The 18511-nt window shown below is 50.2% G+C and overlaps 3 protein-coding genes across 3 annotated transcripts; 1 reads left to right on the forward strand and 2 right to left on the reverse strand.

Moving 5' to 3' along the window:
• Window positions 1-36: 36 nt before the first annotated feature.
• rgn (regucalcin) lies at window positions 37-5832 on the reverse strand. Its single transcript, XM_086148696.1, has 8 exons — window positions 5489-5832; window positions 2830-3000; window positions 2429-2611; window positions 2259-2359; window positions 2062-2176; window positions 843-974; window positions 434-588; window positions 37-362 (listed from the first exon to the last, which is right to left on the reverse strand). The coding sequence occupies exons 2-8, from the start codon at window positions 2990-2992 to the stop codon at window positions 312-314; spliced, it is 900 nt and encodes a 299-aa protein (XP_086004822.1). The 5' UTR covers window positions 2993-3000; window positions 5489-5832; the 3' UTR covers window positions 37-311.
• A 132-nt stretch (window positions 5833-5964) lies between these two features.
• On the reverse strand, window positions 5965-12883 carry vps16 (VPS16 core subunit of CORVET and HOPS complexes). The gene is made up of 24 exons (XM_086148694.1): window positions 12602-12883; window positions 11885-11973; window positions 11718-11809; window positions 11205-11333; window positions 10974-11118; window positions 10769-10884; window positions 10569-10691; window positions 10450-10505; window positions 10288-10377; window positions 9957-10128; window positions 9606-9737; window positions 9056-9183; window positions 8919-8954; window positions 8729-8837; window positions 8460-8594; window positions 8121-8229; window positions 7861-7958; window positions 7588-7692; window positions 7253-7330; window positions 7080-7166; window positions 6725-6807; window positions 6546-6642; window positions 6366-6469; window positions 5965-6280 (listed from the first exon to the last, which is right to left on the reverse strand). Exons 1-24 carry the CDS (start codon window positions 12649-12651, stop codon window positions 6139-6141), a joined length of 2505 nt encoding a protein of 834 aa, XP_086004820.1. The 5' UTR covers window positions 12652-12883; the 3' UTR covers window positions 5965-6138.
• A 1314-nt stretch (window positions 12884-14197) lies between these two features.
• cavin2b (caveolae associated protein 2b) lies at window positions 14198-18244 on the forward strand. The gene is made up of 7 exons (XM_086148695.1): window positions 14198-14426; window positions 14557-14830; window positions 15619-15759; window positions 15893-15994; window positions 16120-16392; window positions 16477-16629; window positions 16708-18244. The coding sequence occupies exons 2-7, from the start codon at window positions 14576-14578 to the stop codon at window positions 17143-17145; spliced, it is 1362 nt and encodes a 453-aa protein (XP_086004821.1). The 5' UTR covers window positions 14198-14426; window positions 14557-14575; the 3' UTR covers window positions 17146-18244.
• The last annotated feature ends 267 nt before the right edge of the window (window positions 18245-18511 follow it).

The raw sequence follows: 18511 nt of genomic DNA on the forward strand, positions 1-18511 counted from the left end.
TGAATCAGTCAATAGACTGAAAACATAAAATACAGTCCTCGCAACCACTTGCGTGATTTATTAATCAATTCTGTGCCATTATACAGACTCACTAACATTAATTAACTATCGTCCTTCCATTGTCTTTTCCTATCAAAAGGGTCAAATACAGACTATAATTGAAAATAAAAATCAGGTTATCGATCATCATAATCGGTACTAAAAAGAGCTTGTAATTTGGATAGAAATGAATCATGCTGTGTAATTTCCTCTGGTTGGCTGCGGTGGGATGGGTTGGTTTGAGTAATAGGTTTACTAGTGCCACCCCATGATCATCCAGAGAATTTGTTTGAAGGACGACCTTTGGCCCCAAGTCCTGTCACCTGTAGACACACGGCGGTCGGCGGGTCAGTGACGTACAACATCTCGTGGTCACACAGGTGAGACAACTCACCCTAAATGTTGCTCCGGCGAGCGGCTGGTGCCTCAGCTCCGACCGGCTGAGGCCGAGGCTCGCTGACGTCACATAGAGATCAGAATAGTCCGCACCTCCAAAACAGCACGAGGTCGTCTTACTTGCTGGCAAGATGACCGCCTGCAGACGAACACCTGACAAAGGACAGCAGGTCAGACCGGCCCACTGCACCGCCGCCTTCTTAGGATGTAGAGTTGGTATCTAAAGACCGAGTGTCTACATCTCTGAAGACATCAATCTGATGGCGTAGCACGTTAAGTTGAACGGTGTATTGTTTGAAGTCCGAAAATAGATTGCAAAATGTTTGAGGATGTGGTTGAAAATGATTGATGACATAAACTCAAAAGATGATTACATAATTGGGAAGATCGTGGCCTGTGACACCCACCTGTTTGGGGGTCAATTCTGATGACTCGCCCCCCGTTGTAACAAGCTACCCACAGGTGACCATTTGTATCAATAGTCATCCCGTCTGGAAGTCCGTCCTCCTCCTGCATTTTATAAACAACACGACGGTTACCTGGGTAACGGACACGATAAAAAAGGGACATTTAGGACGTGAGCAGTTGTATGTAGGGAGACAGTCCTGTGTCTATACAGCCTTATTCAATACAAAAGCAAGTATAATTTAAAAAAAAAAAAAAGCTAAAGCAAATGTTAGGAGTACATCTAACACACCTTTGGAATTCATAAACAGACTGCTGAGTAGAAGAACCCTGATCAGTCACAGCATTTCGCTAAGACTCACAATTACTTGATAGATCTGAGATCCGGGGAATTCGAAGGTGCCAGAACATTGAACATGTTGTGCTCCTCAGGACGTGTCTGAGACATTCTTGCAGTGCGTTAAGGGTGAATTAGTAGTCAGTATTATTAGTGAACGCTTGGTCCACTATGGGGAGCACATGGTCTGCTGCAATCTGAAGCTATCAAAACAACTTCCAGGTACCATGCCCACCGCCACACAGCTGCCATTAACAAGATGTCAAGGAATTGGGATCTACTAGAATGAGCTATTGCTACTTAGTCCAGTACGAATGCTTGCGTACCCCCTGTCGGTGCTTTCAGTGAGGACAGTGGTCAGCATGAACACCTGCACCAGCCTGAGACCCACAACAAGAAGGGCTGCGCTGTCGGTGACAAGGTCTTTCTGTCAGAATTGACTAACTTGATGGGGATTTGTTTATGTCACTGTCACGGGTTCCTCAGTTTGCCTTCCATTGCTCACTTTCAGTTGGCAACCTCCAACTTACTACTATCTGCATGCTCTGTAGACGGCAAAATAAGAATTTCGTTGTACAGGGAAACACGTTTCCAGGCGGCACATATGACGATACACACTTTGGATCTTGAATCTTAGAAAAGATTCAACAAGAGCCAAAGTTTTGGAGGTGCTATGATGCAGTCGTCTAACCATCAACACAGTATGCGGCCGCTAATGCTTGGCTATTTTTAAGCTTGAAACACAGAAACGTTCAAGAAATACGTTCCACCACTGACAGGTGCCATTATAAGCCAATAATCAATGTTTGTCATTTCACCTGAGAGTTAACGTTAAAGCTGGTAGGCGTGTGAATGGACAGTTTACGATGGGAAAAAAAAGTTACCCATAGTTCCAGAATTGATGTCGTAGTCAAAGGCGTCCACTGTGAGAGTCAAACTGTCAATATAGAAGAAGGTCTTCTGGTCCAGGGACCAGTCCATCCCATTTGAAATGTCCACCTGACAGACAGACAAGGAAAGGCAGACACAATTATGGTATATCTACAAAGCATTGTGGTACACAGAAGATATGTTTCGTTACCTTGTCAACATGTTTGGTGATGCTGAGGTCAGAGGTCAAGGAAAAGAGCGACCCCTGCTGCTTCTGAACCACGCCCGGACTTTCCTCCATCCCCATCGTACCTGGATAGAGGACTAAGTCTTTCCATGGCCACGTCACAAAAGAAGAGAGCGACGGGTAGATAGACAGACCTGCCAGGAGACGTCCGATCGGATCCACCTTCCCATCATTCAGACGGTTGTTTGGCTTTTCCTCATCGACCTCTGCCAGTGAGCTCATAGTGCCGGTTGACCAATCAAGAGCCACGATGCTGCGAGCCACTCCTGCAACATAACCACCGGACAAGCGGGGAACGGCGAAGCCGACCACGTTTCCTGCAGAGGGCGATGACGTCACAGTAACTTTACCATTCTGACAACGATGTTTACGGGTAAAATGTTCAAATGATCTAAGAACTTCTGTCCTGAGACGGATCTCATCACTGAGCTTCTCGACACAATTGTGAAGACGGCGAGGCATCACAGCGGCATGATCCGCACCGACAGAAAGACAAACGCAGAGACAAATCCCCGCCGCACCGCGACTCAGTCACCTGTTTCCACCGACTCCAGCCGGTTGGCGGATGGACCCCAGCGGTGTATCTTCTTCCCGACAATGTCAACAAACAACAGAGTTTTTTCGGATTCCTCCCATACGGGTCCTTCGCCAATCAGAGCGCCCTCTTTCACCACAGGCTCCACCTTCACTGATGACATCTTCACACCTGCAATCAGACTTGTAGCATCTACCTGAACCCGTGACAAAGCTTAACCTATCATTGGACATCGCAGCATGTGCACAACAGAGCTAAACATTTCATTACAAGTATACATTGATTAAAGGAATATCTTATTTGTTCTCTTTGATTCTAAGTCAGTAGAAATACTTGGACTTTGACTTTAAATTTGCTATTTCAGAATGTGTATATTTGTTGCCTCTTGACAGCTTTTGTAAATGAGATTTAAGATTAAAACTGTAAGAAGAAACTATTCACTTAAATTATCATCACCATAGTGGTAGTAAAATAAGTCATAGTATCAGTGTCCAGCGCTGTATGTAGCCAGTATTTGGTAAAGCTCAAAACATGTGTCTAGATTCAAGGGAGAAGTCAGCTTCACAAGGCCACAACTTTATTGCTGTACAATTTGGCCAACGCCAACAGTCTGCAGGTCAGGGGAGGAGGCCAGGGCCAGGGGAGGAGGCCAGGGCCAGGGGAGGAGGTGAGGACCTGGGGAGGAGGCCAGGGCCAGGGGAGGAGGTGAGGGCCTGGGAAGGAGGCCAGGGCCAGGGGATGTAAGGCCCATGCTCAACACTGTCGTAACCTGAGTGTAGGAGACGGTGGTGAGATAGCCGTGAGGTGACGGTCCAAGATGCTTCACAATGCGAGCGGCGGGAGGCAGAAGACTTTCTGCTATCTTCCTGAGAGTGCTTGTCAGACACACAGTGAGAAGGAACTGTACTTGCTGCACCGGGTGTCACGGTTGGACAGAGGACGAGGACACGAGACTCTTCCAGAAAGGGCTTAACTTGACACGGTCTTGTTATGACGAAGGTAAGTCACTGTTCTCCATCGCATGCTAGACTTGGGGAGGGGCAAAACGTTCGGGAAGATGGGGCTGCAGCCTGAGGGGGTCTAAACCAATTACAGCAGTGACACTTTAATCGGAGGGCGGTGTTCTAGGGCCGGGTGCTTTAGTGGACTTCTGGAGTTCATAGAGTTCTTCTAAGAGTTTCTTGATATCAGCTCCAATGTCTTTGAGCTTGGCTAAGGAAGTGTCAGTGAAGCTTGTCTGCTACATCCACTTCAGAGAGAAGTTGAATGAGGAGGGTTATATCTGGATCACCGGCAAAGAGCCACTCATAAATGTAATGGGCCAAGCTGATGTTTACTGCCCTATCGCTGCTCATCACCAGTCATTTTGACTGTGCTGTAGGTTGAACCGAGAGTGCCCAAGTACTCCATTACACCACTGTCAACCACATCACTGGTTAAACCACTGACGGGCGGTGAGTTAGGCTCTTTGAGGTTTTCTTTCTGTATTATCTCCCTCGTGTAAACTATTTACCAATGCGAAGTGTTTAAAGGGAAAATAAACCCAGGTAAAACTATCAAAAGTTCAACCCTTCAGTGAAAAGAAGCAAAACCTCTCCTGGCTGGATTGCCGCTATCTTGGGTCGTGCTCATCTGGGCAAAGCAATACTTGGCAAAGCACTAAACATCTGTTTAGGTTCAAGGGAGAGGTAAGCTTCACAAGGTGAGCAAATGAAGTTTATTGCTGCACAATTTGTAATCACACACAGTGAAAATAACAAGAACTTACAATAAAAAGTCATGCGTCACAGTGACAATAAGAGGAAACACTTGTTATAAAGATAATAAACTGCCAGTAAAAGAGTCGCATCATTAGTGCTTATGTTCTAATTCTTTCTTCCATCCTATCAATAATCTTAACGTTACATAAAGTGTGCGGCTGAAGGCTAACAGATTAGCTGACCTCGGGCAGCCTTCCATGCATCCAATGTATCAAACGTGGCGTTCACAAAGGTAACAAGGCACCAGAATTCGTTGGAAACAATGCTGCTGTTACTACACGACTAGTTTTTGAGTAAATTCTTCACCTTTTGCAACTCATTAGTTCACATCAAGTCCGCTGCGACCGAACGCGCCCACTCACCGGGGTCTCCAACACAGCCACTCCATGGAGTCATGCCATTGACATGTCTAATTAGTATGATTACATGTAAACTATGATACGAATGATCACGTTTCTGATTCTTATGTTGCTTCATACGGAATTTCTTTCCGTGCGTGTTTCCGTGAAAGTTCTGGGAGTGAAAATAAGACTGTTCTTGACCGGGAGCTCCGACGAACATGGACGAAACTGCGCCCTCTAGAGGCCAAACTTTAGCAATCAGTTTCATTGGAAAGCTAATAGTGCTAACTCGGTGTTCTGCGCGTCACTAACGAATTCACTTGAACAATTCACGCTGACCATTTTAAGAGGTGGACTTTAAACTGGATTACACTGGGTATTTATCCTATGATTGTTAATCCAATCTTGAGATGGACGGAGTTGATTTAGTTAGCTAACCTTTTACAATCTGGTGACAGAGTTGTTCACATGTACATGTCGCCGGGTTAAAACAGTTGATTCGTAAACAGTAGACGGCACCGAAAAACAGCTCGGTGTTTCGGCGGCTGTATTTTAAACCTTTTTTCGGTAGGAAGACGACGCTCCACCTCCCGCAGATCCAGTTTGTGGAAGAACGGCTTGTTGCCCTGCGAGCGACCCGGCGCGTCTGGGGGTCAAGCACACCCAGCTAGCCTGCCCTTGGGCGCATGCGCACTGACCCCATCTGACACCGCTATTAGCTAACGAGCTAACGAGCTAGCAGCTTCCCGCACCGGCGACCCAAACAAACATCCGCTGGATCGGTGCCAATGATATGCAGTGGAAAAACAAATAATACTCGGGAATAACGAGAGACCAAATATGAAAAAAAGAAGACGGACCTGTTTGGAACAGGAAAAAAAATCCCATCCTATAAATGAGTTGCAGTGGCTTGTCAGTGTGAAGTTAAACAAAGTGAAAGTGATAAATCCAGTCCCTTCAGCTATGTTGAATTTGCATGCTGCGTCTTTGGACACCTGCTTGGAAAGAAAGAAAGGCCAAAGGAATAACAGGTGTATCCTTGAGAGGAAAGCATTGATCATTCACTTTAATTTTCACTGGCTTGACAAGTGTGGAGTTACTGAACAGAAAAAAAAAACTAATGAATATTAAGATGGATGATTTCCACTGGATTATTTAACATGCAGATGTCACAGACGGTAATGGTCGTACTAACAGACTAGGTGGAATCACTTTTTGGCCATGGATGCTCTTGCTCGATTTAACTTTTCGATCAATAGCCGGTCAGAAGTGGAGCATCTGGAGAGGACTACAGACATCTCCGACTCGTTCCTGCGCTCGATCGCCGCTTCGGCCGCTCCCTCAAGGTCGCTGAGGGCGGAGAGAGAAAGAATTATGTCAGCGTGACAACAAGGGTCAGGGGAGAGGCTCCGACGTCAGGCTCTGCGGTTTTCACCTGATGGCAAGGTGGGCTTTGACCTTCTGCTCAGGCGACACCTTAGAAACATACTTCTTGGCTTCATATTTGTTGTTACTCTTCATGCACACTTCCACAAAAGCCTGAGGAGGAGACAATCCTGAGACGTCTTGCAAATGCAAATAAAAATATGACCACGGGAGGACCGTGGGGGCTTACCAGGTAGCCAATAGGAGACTTTTTACTCTTGGAGAATTTCTCTAACTCGTCCCACTCCTCCTTCTCTGCCAGAGACTTGAGCTTCAACCACCAATACCTTAGGAACCGTGATCAGAAACAAATCGGAAATAGGCAGGCGGACAAAAGTATACCCATTTGGGCTGATAAATGGATCTCACCTCTTGTCGGGTACTCTGAAATCTCTGTAAAGCTGTTCAGCCTGTTTGTGAAGTCCTAACGAAAGCAAAGCCTCCATGGTTGCCTGGCAACAAACAGGAAGTGAAGCCTTAGGAATGATTACAAACAAAACGCTAAAAATCATCTGCTTACTGAGCAACAATCCCATCCTTTAGCCCGCTCCTTTGCCTATCTGCCTTGAGAGGCAGACCTGGTGCGGCCGACCCCCGATCTACCAGTAAACCCTGAATCTGTCGAGGCGTACGTGGGAGCTTCACTCCGATCCGTAGGGACGGACGTGACGGCCCTTTCCCTTCATCCTTTTGCAGAGACAGCTGTAAATAGTGTGTACAGTACCTGTAGAGACAGACCCTGTAGCCCCGCCCCTTTCTCATCATCCAGTTTCCGCTGGAATCGAAGTAAACGCATCTCGTCCTCTGTGGCCTGCAGGGAAGGCATGACCGTCCGATTCAACCGACTGTTTGACGCTTGTGGTGTAAGCAGGTCTTCAACAGGAAGATACACTTTACCTTGGCTGCGAACTCATTCTTGGCCTTGTTGTACTCATCTACAGTGGTCTGGAGGTAAGACAGGCGCGTCTCTAACCTCTGCAGGAAGACAGAGCCGACAAAAGGCAAGCAGACAGGGGTGAGTTCAGTCTCTCGCTAAAGGAAAGCGAGCAGCCGTTGCCTCCGCTTTATCTTTTAATGGACTCTATTGTTAAAGAATAAATGATCAGTGAATAGAAATAAAAAGGCTCTGGAGACAACAATGCCCCCGAACCAAGCCGTTCGACCCAACGTGACTTCATAACCGAGACAATGCGAAAGGTGGTTACTGTGGCGTCAAAGCGGTCGCCCACTACCTGTTCTCTGTAACTGGCAGTGACATAGTAGTTTGCCAGCTCCTGGTGATCATCGTCCTGATTGTAGAGATCCTTCAGTGTTTCCTGTTCCTGTAGTTTGCAGAACTAATACACAAAGGACATCCATTCAAGAACATGTCAGCATTTTAAGAAGTCATTAAACTTAAAAGTCTTTTACGATACATGTGAGTTCTTCAGTATCTAAATCAGCTTCACAAATAATGACTGGCTGAATGTGGAGCAGGAACAGGAAGACAAAGATAAAACGGTGACCTGTCTGTAGAGACTCAAGGCGACCGGCTGACTTCGTAACAACATGAAGAAATCCCCTCTGTTCATCTCGTTCTTCAGATAGCTGACCACCGTGTACACTGAGGACACATTTTTAATGAACGATCAATAACTGGCCGTAGCCGCATATCACCGAGTGATCGTCAATGAATAAATGGCTACAGACTACAGTGTTCACGGAGGACACGAATCATGAATCGATTATGACGGGTTCTCCAGATGTGCAGGTGATGCAAGCTCACCCAGGTCAGTGTCTCCGCTCTCCACAGCCTTGCTTAGCGCCAACTGACTCCTCTTCATTTTTAGCAAGAGGGGAACCTGCTCACCCGAACGTGCCTCAAAGTCCAGCAGCTGAAAAACAACGTTTTAATAGAGGTCAATAGAAGTCCATTTTACTGCCATTTTGAAATCATGGCCGGGGGACGACAGATGAAAAATAGCTTCTTTGGGTAATTCTGTCTTTTTTTACTCATGTTTTATTCATGTGTTTTATGAAATTGCATCGTCCCCTTTTGAAATAAACTAATCTAATGTGTTTCAAAAGCTGCGTCACAACACGTAACAGTGCGTGGTGACCTCACCTTGATGGCGAGCTCAGTGCGTCCACATTCATAAGCCTTGGCTGCAATGTGTGAGTAGGAGACACCGGGCGAGTCTCCCACTTTCAGGCAGACTGCTCGGGCAATGGCATCATCTGATAGGTCCTTCTGCTGCACCTGATCTCGCACCGACAAACAAGAGTTAGGACCTGACAGGTCCAGACTTGTGCAGCACAAACAAAGCCTGACTAGGCCTCACTAGGGTTGGGCTGGAAAAGGCTGGGTCACTTGGTGCGAGTGGAGTCTGTTACCTTGCAGGACGCCCAGTGTTTGAGAACTCTGCTGACACCTTGATAATCTGGAATCTTCAGATATCGACAGATTTCAATGGCCAACGGATAAAACTGACGATACACCAATCTGAAAAACGGACAGTCAATGAGACAGTCAAGTCTGAGTACCACATGTCGGTTGCGGTCATGTACAATCGAAGGGACTCACCTGTCGATCAACACCTGCAGCGTCATCTGTTTGAATCTGATGCCAAAAGTGAAGGAAGTGAAACGGGGGTCAAAGGGGTCAAAAAACAGATGAAGGAAAAACATTCCCCAGGATGTGACGGGACAGACGGAGGATACTGAGCATGTGTGAGGGGCAAACCCACTCGGCTGTCTCTGACGGCATTCAGAACTCTCAGTTCTCGGCACGTCACCACAAACGGATCGGGACTGAAGTCTGTCAAGAAACACTTCCCGAAGGATGCCGCCTGAGGAACGACCACATTAGATATCACAAGTTAGAAAGACACAGTTTACCCGAGCACAGGGCAGGAAATCCCCCCCCGAGGGACGCCATCGCTCTTGCATGCATGTTGCACAACACGTAACAAAGGAACTTCTAAACTGGCTGTGTGTGTTGAGTTCAAGGTGCTGTGGGAAACTCCAGAGTCTTCTACCTACTGAGAGCAAATGTGATGGTCTCCCTTTTCTTTTGGAGCCCTGTTTGATTTGAGGTGGTCAACTACCAGGAATAAGTATCAAAAGCAAGTTGTTAAATTACAGGTGTCTGAGGCCAGCCATTTCAAATATGTCGTGCAAAAATAGTACACGTGTACTAAAGGATGAAGCTTGAGGGTTAACCCTTGTCCCATTTCTCTTGACGTGGTGGAGGTTCCTCAGGAGTGCTCACCCGCAGCAAAGACTTCTGGGTATTTGTGTCGTACTCGTGTCCTGCTGCTTCCACGCACTGGCGGACTGCTTCTCCCAGCATCTTCTGCTCCTTGATCTCCCGCAGATACTCATCGGCCTTTTGACTGGATTTCTACACAAGGGCATGTGTGCAAGCACACACACACACACACACACACACACACACACACACACACACACACACACACACACACACACACACACACACACACACACACACACACACACACACACACACACACACACACACACACACACACACACACACACACAGGTTAGTCAGTCAGTCAGTCAGTCAGTTTGTTTGCCATTCAATCAAACCTGACAATACCTCGTACTCGCGGTGAGCTTCGAGAAGCAGCGCTCCGGGTGCCATGGACGCTATCTTGAAGATGTCCTGACATACCAAAGGAACCTCCTGCAGCAGCTCCTGACTGCACGAGCTAATAATGCGTACACCATCAAGCTCACCGACACATATGCACTGATCCTCCACGGGGAATCTGAGCTCGGTCAAGGGCGACACCGTAACTTTGAGCCTCTTTAAAAAGCGTTTTAACTTGCCACCGTAAATCTTTACAAGCAAACATTTCTCTTCTGACCCAGATTTTACCTGGCTTGGACTGACCCGGACGTTGGGCTGAATGTTTACAAAAAGATACTGGATCGTGTCATTACAGAGCCCGACCACCAGGAGAAGTTGGTCCCACCTCAAAATCACAGATGGCTGTTGTGACTTTGGCCTTCGACACCTGGGCAAGAGGAGGAGACAGGTGAGAGGAACAGACGGACACAGATGATGACAGGGAGGGACGGACACTTACCACACCATCTGTCTCGGAGGAGTCCTGACTTTGGTGTCCACCTCGCTCAGTTTTTCCTGATGGCCAAATAGTCTGTCAGTCCATCACAAAGACATCATCCCTCTCCTAAGAAATCTCACCTGCAGGTTGGAGGGGCCCGTCCACAAGTGTCCCATGTCAGTGAAAAGAGCCAGGTACTTGTAACTGAAGGACAGGGACATGTGAACGATGTTTCCGAGGTTTGGCCCGAGACCTGGGGGACACTGAGGACAGACAGGTGACACAGGTGAGAACTGGCTCAAATATAAATTTGTACGATGTAACTTCCTGTCTCTCTCACCACGGCGGTGCAGGACGTGTTGTCCAGAACGTAGAGATCGGGTCCTATGGCAAGCAGAACTTTGGTCTCTCTGTCCTGCGTAAGAACATCCCAGCAGGACGGCACACCCTGTAGACCTGAGGAAGAAACGCGTGCTCGGGAGCAGATCCAGAACCACACCTTCTCTCTAGAACAGTTCCTCGTGGCAACACGGTGTTCATCTCACCAGGGACAACGGGTAGCCTGCGCAGTTTCAGATCATCGATGTTGGTCGCCAGGGTGAAGCGGGCAGAGCCTTTGACGACAGCAACCCCGGTCCCGTACGGAGAGTGGAAGACTTTGGCCTCCAGAACCTGAGATTGTACCACTTCCTGTGTGACAAGGGGACACCAGGTTCAGTTTGCATTGCTTGGCTCTGGTGGTTGTTGCATGGCTCTACAGAGCGCTCCACCTGTACCTGCCCCATGCTGAAGTGTCTCTTAAAGGCACCAAACAGGTCGTAGATAAGAACGGAACCATCTTCTTGCACACATAACAGCTCGTCGCTGACAGTCCAACCCAGCTGAACCACCGGCCCGCTTTTCCACTGTGACAGTCAGACAGTCAGTACGCCGCCGTTACAGCATGCAACTAAACTCATTCAAAACTGTGACTGCGTTGATAAAATAGAAAGCACAAGGGCAACAAGTGTTACCATCTCTCCGAACCGACAGAAATCATAACGATTGCCAACGACGAGGCCGATTTAAACCAAAGATTCGTGTTTAGAGAAATGCCAGGCGAGGTAAAGGGTCCCTGCCTCCAGATCAGCAGGCTGTGCTGCTACAGCCGTCATATTTTCCAGTGTTGCACAGTGGCGATATTTTAACATGTCTCGCTGGAAATGTTTTATCGAAAGTCGCCTTTTAAAGAAACCTCGTTTGAGACAAAACTAGTGCGCTGCTGTGATGACGTCGCAAGCGGTTTTCACCGGGAAGCTGGTGATGGCCGCTCCTGAGGCAGAATATATTTCCAGTTGAGGACGAGAACTGGGAGAGCGTCTCAGAGGTTCTCTCAGGAGAGCTGGGAGGGAGAGACATATTATCATTACACACACATTACAAGGCCATCTTTCTGTGTGTCCCAGTGTCTCTGTACCTATGGGGCCGCCATATGGAGCAACAGCCACAAGACAGTCTCGAAGTCCATCTCTAAGGTTCCAGCCCATCTCATAAAGCTCTGTTTTCCTGCACACACACACACACACACACACACACACACACACACACACACACACACACAATTATTTAACATCATGGCACACACTACTGCATGACTTCAGGACATCAAGAGCAAGATGCTGGTCATGATGGATAGTCATACGTCTATTTTATAATATAAAATAGAATAATAAAGGTAATAATATTGTAATATAACTGTGAACTCTTTGTAACAAAACACTGGGGTGAACTGATGGTTTAAACAATATATATTAAAATCCATCTCCGTCACTGAGTCCAGAAAAATATGTTCTCCAACTCTAATGTGATCCTTCAGCGGAGCTTTGGGAGGCTCTTTGGACACCCCTGGATGTCCCCCGGCTGTCCCCCCTTGGATGTCCCCCGGCTGTCCCCCCTTGGATGTCCCCCTGGATGTCCCCCTGGATGTCCCCCGGGCTCCCCCGGCTGTCCCCCCGGCTGCCCCCCGGGTTCAGCGGGTGTGTGAGCAGCCGTGCCCGGGTGCTGGTCTGCGTAAGGCGGCCAGTGGAGACGCAGCCTAGCTTGTGCTGTCAGCTAGCTTGCTGTAAGTTAGCTCTGGAGCCAAGGCTGTGTGGAGTCCGGCTGCTGCCCGATGACACGCCGAGAGGAAACTCACCGGTAAAAAGCTTCTCCGAGCGGGTTCCAGTTGGCAGTGATGAGCGCCATGGCCTGTTGTTTCTTTTCTCCCGGAGCCTGCGATGTCTCCGGGCTGCAGTCCAAGCTAGGCTAGGCTAGGCTAGGCTCGGCTAGGCTTTAGCTCGGTCAGCTGACTGCCTCCACAACAACGGGCTGCTTCTTCTTCTACGGCGCGCCTGTCGTGCGTGCCCGTGCTCGTCCCCGTGCTCGTCCCCGTGCCCGTGCCCGTGCTCGCCCCCTGGCGGCCGGGCGCGCCCCCTGCACGCTTGATCCCAGGACTTCATTCCCCTGCGGTTGAAACGCACGACAGTATCTGATCAACATGGGATTAAATACCGACCGCGCTGCAGAAAAGATCCGTTCATATTGCTTTTATTGGCGAGCAAAGTAACAATGGGAGTAAAGATAAGCTGCTCTTTAGAAGATGGCTCTAATTAAACGGACAGTGAACAGCGTGAACCTGGGGTGACTCTCTGCATGAACCTGGGGTGACTCTCTGCGTGAACCTGGGGTGACTCTCAGTGTGAACCTGGGGTGACTCTCAGTGTGAACAGTCCACCTGAGGGTGCAGCCTCCCTCCCTCCCTCCCCCGTTATGGTCCCGGACGGCGCCGGTTAGTGTCACACATCCGATATTTTACAATCATTCAACCATGGAGTTCTTTAACATAAATCCAAGAGAAGCTCCCGACAGCCATCATCATCATCATCATCATCATCATCATCTTCATCTTCATTCGCAAAGGATCCTGGGGTTCTGCTGGCCAGTTCCAGCCACAACATACAATATTCTCTGCATTCGGTGTGTTAACTTCATTTGACAAACTGAGGTTGTTTGTTGATTTCATGTGTCGTTTTCTTCGGTCGAAACAGTGGAGCAGATTTAAGACCTCAGGCTCCACAGAGGTGAACATTCCCTCCTTCATTCCCACCAAGTTTGAGCCAAACTTGGTGACAACCTCTTGATGAGCCCGGTGGTGGGCCAGGGGCCAGGGGACCAGGGACCAGGGACCAGGGGCCAGGGACCAGGGACGAGGGACCAGGGGCCAGGGGCCAGGGGCCAGGGGCCAGGGGACCAGGGACCAGGGACCAGGGGCCAGGGGACCAGGGACCAGGGTACCGGGGACCAGGGACCAGGGACCAGGGACCAGGGACCAGGGACCAGGGACCAGGGGACCAGGGACCAGGGACCAGGGGACTGGGGACCAGGGGCCAGGGGCCAGGGACCAGGGGCCAGGGACCAGGGGCCAGGGGCCAGGGGCCAGGGGACCAGGGGCCAGGGACGGCTGACTTCCCTCCTTCCTTCCTTCTTTCCATATGATTTCACTTCTATGACATGTTGCTGCCCCCCCAAGCTCTCTCTCTCTCTCTCTCTCTCTCTCTCTCTCTCTCTCTCTCTCTCTCTTTCTCACACACACACACACACACACACACACACACACACACACACACACACACACACACGGTTGCCATGAGAACGTCTCTGGGGCGGCACTGAGCTGCAGAAAGGAGTTTAACCCCTTCCCGTCCAGGAAAGGCTTGTGTTTTGGCCACTGGACTGCGTTCTTTCCATGGGCGGGGAGGACACCGCTTTCTATGTCTTGAATTCAGTTTTTTTGGACGTGTTACCTTTTAACATGTGTGTAATAATCTGAGGTGAATCATCTTAACATCCTTGAGAACGTGATCTATTTTCAGTCGCAGTTGCAGAGCGTTTTACAGAGACGGCTCAGCCCTTGGTGTTCCTTCCTGAGGCAGCTGGTGGACTGAAGGAGTTAAGGGTGTGGATGTTTTCACCGCTGGGAGGTGAGGTGGAAAGTTTCTCTGACGGCTAGCCAATCACAGCTCGAGCACACACACACACACAAACACACACACACACACACACACAGTTCCCAGTGTTTTTCAGACTTGGCAACCACTTGTTGTTCGGCAGTGTTCAGACGCTCAGGATCATGGTGACCACTGAAAGCCACCAGAGCCAGGACCTGGTGGTCCCAGCCCAGATTCAGGACCTGCAGGAGCAGATCCAGAACCAGCTCCAGGACCAGGACGAGCAGAATGAGCAGAATGAGCAGAGTCCGGCCGTGGCCAGATATGACCCAGAGACTGCGGGCCAAGGCCCCGTCAATGCCATCACGGTTCTGACTCTGTTAGACAAGCTGGTCAACATGCTGGACGCCGTGCAGGAGAACCAGCACAAGATGGAGGTAAGAGAAGGGTGGGGCCGTCCGGACCTGGGCGGCACGCTTGATAAAATGGGCTCCTGCTGTGAAACTGTTTAACGTGCACTCCGCTCCCACAAAAAGTTGACCGTGTTGAACGCCGGGGTTTTTCCCAGCGTTTCCAAGTTCACTAAAAAAAGTGTCGGAACCAAACCGTCCCATGAAACCCGTGGATTTATAACGTTATAAACGTACCAGACGGACGCGTTCCCGAGAGGCAGTTTTCCATTTCCACAACTAACTGAAGTCTCTGCAACGTGACAGAGTGTCCTGAGAGAACAAGTTTGATCTGGGAATAGAGGCTAACTTTGTACGGTTGTTTTGTCCTCAAGGGGTCCAAGAAACATCCTTTCCCCTTCATGCCCAGCACAGTGAACGTCACGTCCCACCCCGCCCAACAGGGTGACGTGTTTATTAGTGGATACGGAATTGTGTTTTCTCCTCGCCGTAAAGGCCGCGGTCTCGGGCGGCCGCTCACCGGGTTACATTCCACAGATGTTTGCCATATGAAGTCACGTCAGTTAAAATCGCTCCGTCGGCCACAAATCAAACTCGCTCGAAGCCTCCGAACAATAGCTTTTGTCTCAAGATCAAACCACGGGTTCCCTCTGCCGCCAGACTTCCCGATCCTTCTGGCGATGAAGGAAAACGTTGAAATCCAACCGCCAGGAAGAAGTCGGGTGACCGGAAGGACGTCCGTCCGTCCGTCCGGCCGCAGTTTTGCTGAGTTCCATTCACGCGAGCGTCGCTCCGCTTCTTGCGTGGCTTTGCAGGGACACCAGGTGGAGATGGAGGGTGTGGTCCGAGGGATCCAGGCAGACATGACCAAACTGTCAAAGAGTCACAGTCACACCTCCAACACTGTCAGCAAACTGCTGGACAAGAGCCGCAGGCTGTCCGTCACCATGAAGGAGGTAACGCCGGCTTTCCCTCCTCGGACAGATCCTCCACGGCCGGGAGGATCCTCGCCTCTCGGGGGGGTTCGCTCTCGCTCCCTTCGCCGTGGCCGCCGGGGTCGGGGTTACAGTTGTGCCGCTTGTGTTTCAGGTGAGGGACAAGATGGAGCGTCAGGGCGTCCAGGTGAAGAAGCTGGAGGCCAACCACGCCTACCTGATCAACAGAAACAACTTCAAAGTCCTCATCTTCCAGGTGTGCGTGAGCCGATCCGAGCGGCTTCATCGCCCGACCCGTCCCGTTCTCCGGCCTCATCTCGTCCCCGGAAGCTCTGGCTGGGTTCTTCCCCTTCCTGAGGGTTCTCCCTTTCCTCCCCGCAGGAGGAGAACGAAATCCCCTCTAGCGTCTTTGTGAAGGATCTTCCTCCGTACCCTTTCAACGAGATCAAGGAAGAAGCTGAAGAATCTGCGCCGGGGGCCGCCGACAGTAATAGATCCCAGGAGGACGGCCTTCAGCCAATCGACCTGTCCTCCGATGAGGAAGTGGGGCTGGAGGCGGAGCAGGAGGAGGAGGAGGAGGAGGTCTGGCCTCTGGATCTGGAGTCCATGGAAAAGTCCAAAGCGGAGAAGCTGAAGCGGTCCAGTCTGAAGAAGGTAGAGAGACGGACGGACCGGCAGTCCGAACCCACCGACCGACGGCGGACGCGTCTCCGCGTGAACTTGTCTTTCCTCTTGCAGGTGGACAGCATAAAGAAGGCGTTCTCCCGGCAAAACATCGAGAAAAAGATGACAAAAATCGGAACCAAAATCGTCTCCGCCGAGCAACGCGAGAAGATTAAACAGAAAACCTCCAGCCTAAAAGTTTCCCCTTTGACTTTCGGCATCAGGAAGGTACGACATATCTTCATCTCCGCGTGACTCCTGACATCTCCGCGCTCTCGGTGACCTCCGACCCCTTCTCCTTTCCAGCCCCGCAGCAGTTCTGACTCTCAGCCCCAGGAGGCCCCGGTCCAGACCGGCGACTCCGTCGGCGCCGAGGCAGAAATACAACTCTCTCCGCTGGAGGGTGCGGAGCAGGCCGCCTCCTTCACCGAGATCCACTCCCAGCTCGCCCCGGCCGAGCACGAGGAGTTGCCCGGGAAAGCACCGGCCGAGGAGGTGGAAGGGGAGCCGGGGCAGGAGCCGGGGCAGGAGCCGGGGCAGGAGCCGGGGCAGGAGCCGGGGCAGGAGCTGGGCGAGGCGCAGAGGAGGGGGCTGGAGGAGGCGCAGGAGGAGGAGGAGGAGGAGGAGGAGTTTGACGGAGCCTCGGGTGCAGAGTTCAACATGTCGCTGGCCTCTGAAGGCCTGGCGGCAGAATACGCCCTGTCCGCCACTCTGCCCCAGGAAGAGAAGGAAAACCAGTCTTAACATCCAGACGGGTGACCATCGAGCAGATCCACTCATCTCCCAGTATTATTTCCACTGATAAACACACGCACGTTCACCATCCTAATCCTCCACTGTTACCCGACCAATACCTGCGTCACATTTTTGCTTCAGCTTACTTTGAAGGACCACAAAGATTTCCTTCAATCCTTCGGTCGGCCTTGTTTTGAAGTTGTTTACTGTTGACAACAAGCACGACGGATGATTCTTTAGGAGTTGGCGGGATGTAAAATGATCCCCTGAGCAGGTCACCGGGTTTGCTCCTGAACCCACCCAGAATGTTCCACTCGTGTCCCAACAACATTGAGCGAGGTTTGTTTTTTTCTAGAAGCACGACTATAGGTGGGCGCTAAAATCCAGCAAAGTTCTAAACGCGCTCCGCTGATGTCCAGGTGTCTCTCACGGTGTGACGAATGCCGCCGCATCAATACAAATACATGTCAGCCGAGGCCCGTCACTCTTCCTTCACTTTCCCCCTCAAATGAAACCGCTTTACAACATTTTTCCAATCGTTCTTCTCAGGTTCCTCAAAGTTCCAACTTGGTTCCCCTCACGTTCCTCCTGGAAGGTTCCTCTCACATTTCCCCTGGAGTTCCCTTGAGCTCCTGGAGGGCCGAGCACACATTCCCTCTCAGGTTCCAGCGACTGGCCCTTCATCTTCTGACGCTCTCCTGTCCATTTCACAAGTTCCATCAGTTTGTGTCTCCATCTGCCTGCCGTCCCGTCGACCAGTCGTGATCCTTTTCACAGAAATAGTGTGAATTGGTTTGTGTGTGTGTGTGTGTGTGTGTGCGACACTATTATTGTATCAAGCTTCACTCAATGCTAAGAACACACAACGCTAATATAGCCGCTTTAAGACACATAAGTATTAAAACCATTTGGAAACATGTTGCTGTGATAAAAGCAAGCCGGAAGACCCGGTGAGCGCTATGAAGCTGTGTTTGTTTCCTTCCTTTTTTATTGTCAATATTTGCGCCACCAAAGAGCATTTTCTGCCGAGCTGAATTCTTGTCAAACGCCGATCCGGTGAGACTGAAATGAAGCTCGCATGCGACCAATAAAGTCTGCTGTGACCATCTTCCTGTCACTCGCCATCTTTAAGGGGTCACGTGTGAAGGTGCGGGGCACATTTGAGAACTCGGGTGTAAATGGCGTTTGTCAAGGGACGGGGTCGATTCTTTCACCTATTCATGGACGTCTGAGAGCGACTTCAAACTTTTCCTTCAACATTTTCCAGAGGAGTCATTGCACGGCCGCTCTGCTGACAGTACCGACAGTGGCCGCTAGGGGGCGCCCTGCTGCCGGGAACGGTCACATACTGTACACGTCATGATCGTTACAGTAA

Source organism: Fistularia commersonii, chromosome 6, assembly GCF_037954325.1.
Source record: "Fistularia commersonii isolate RoL2024-O1a breed Wild chromosome 6, RoL_Fcom_v1.0, whole genome shotgun sequence".
NCBI lineage: Eukaryota > Metazoa > Chordata > Actinopteri > Syngnathiformes > Fistulariidae > Fistularia > Fistularia commersonii.

Bases quoted from the DNA above. Each gene is read 5' to 3' on its own strand.
- cavin2b (XM_086148695.1), top strand. From the start codon at position 14,576: ATGGTGACCACTGAAAGCCACCAGAGCCAGGACCTGGTGGTCCCAGCC. The intron at 14,831-15,618 runs GTAAGAGAAGGG...GTGGCTTTGCAG, and splicing joins AGAACCAGCACAAGATGGAG to GGACACCAGGTGGAGATGGA. The intron at 15,995-16,119 runs GTGTGCGTGAGC...TCCTCCCCGCAG, and splicing joins TCAAAGTCCTCATCTTCCAG to GAGGAGAACGAAATCCCCTC.
- rgn (XM_086148696.1), bottom strand. From the start codon at position 2,992: ATGTCATCAGTGAAGGTGGAGCCTGTGGTGAAAGAGGGCGCTCTGATT. The intron at 2,612-2,829 runs GTGACTGAGTCG...CGCCCTCTGCAG, and splicing joins GCTGGAGTCGGTGGAAACAG to GAAACGTGGTCGGCTTCGCC. The intron at 2,177-2,258 runs GTAACGAAACAT...TCTGTCTGTCAG, and splicing joins TCACCAAACATGTTGACAAG to GTGGACATTTCAAATGGGAT.
- vps16 (XM_086148694.1), bottom strand. From the start codon at position 12,651: ATGGCGCTCATCACTGCCAACTGGAACCCGCTCGGAGAAGCTTTTTAC. The intron at 7,959-8,120 runs GTGAGCTTGCAT...ATGTGTCCTCAG, and splicing joins GAGCGGAGACACTGACCTGG to TGTACACGGTGGTCAGCTAT. The intron at 7,331-7,587 runs GTAGTGGGCGAC...GTCTTCCTGCAG, and splicing joins CTGCCAGTTACAGAGAACAG to AGGTTAGAGACGCGCCTGTC.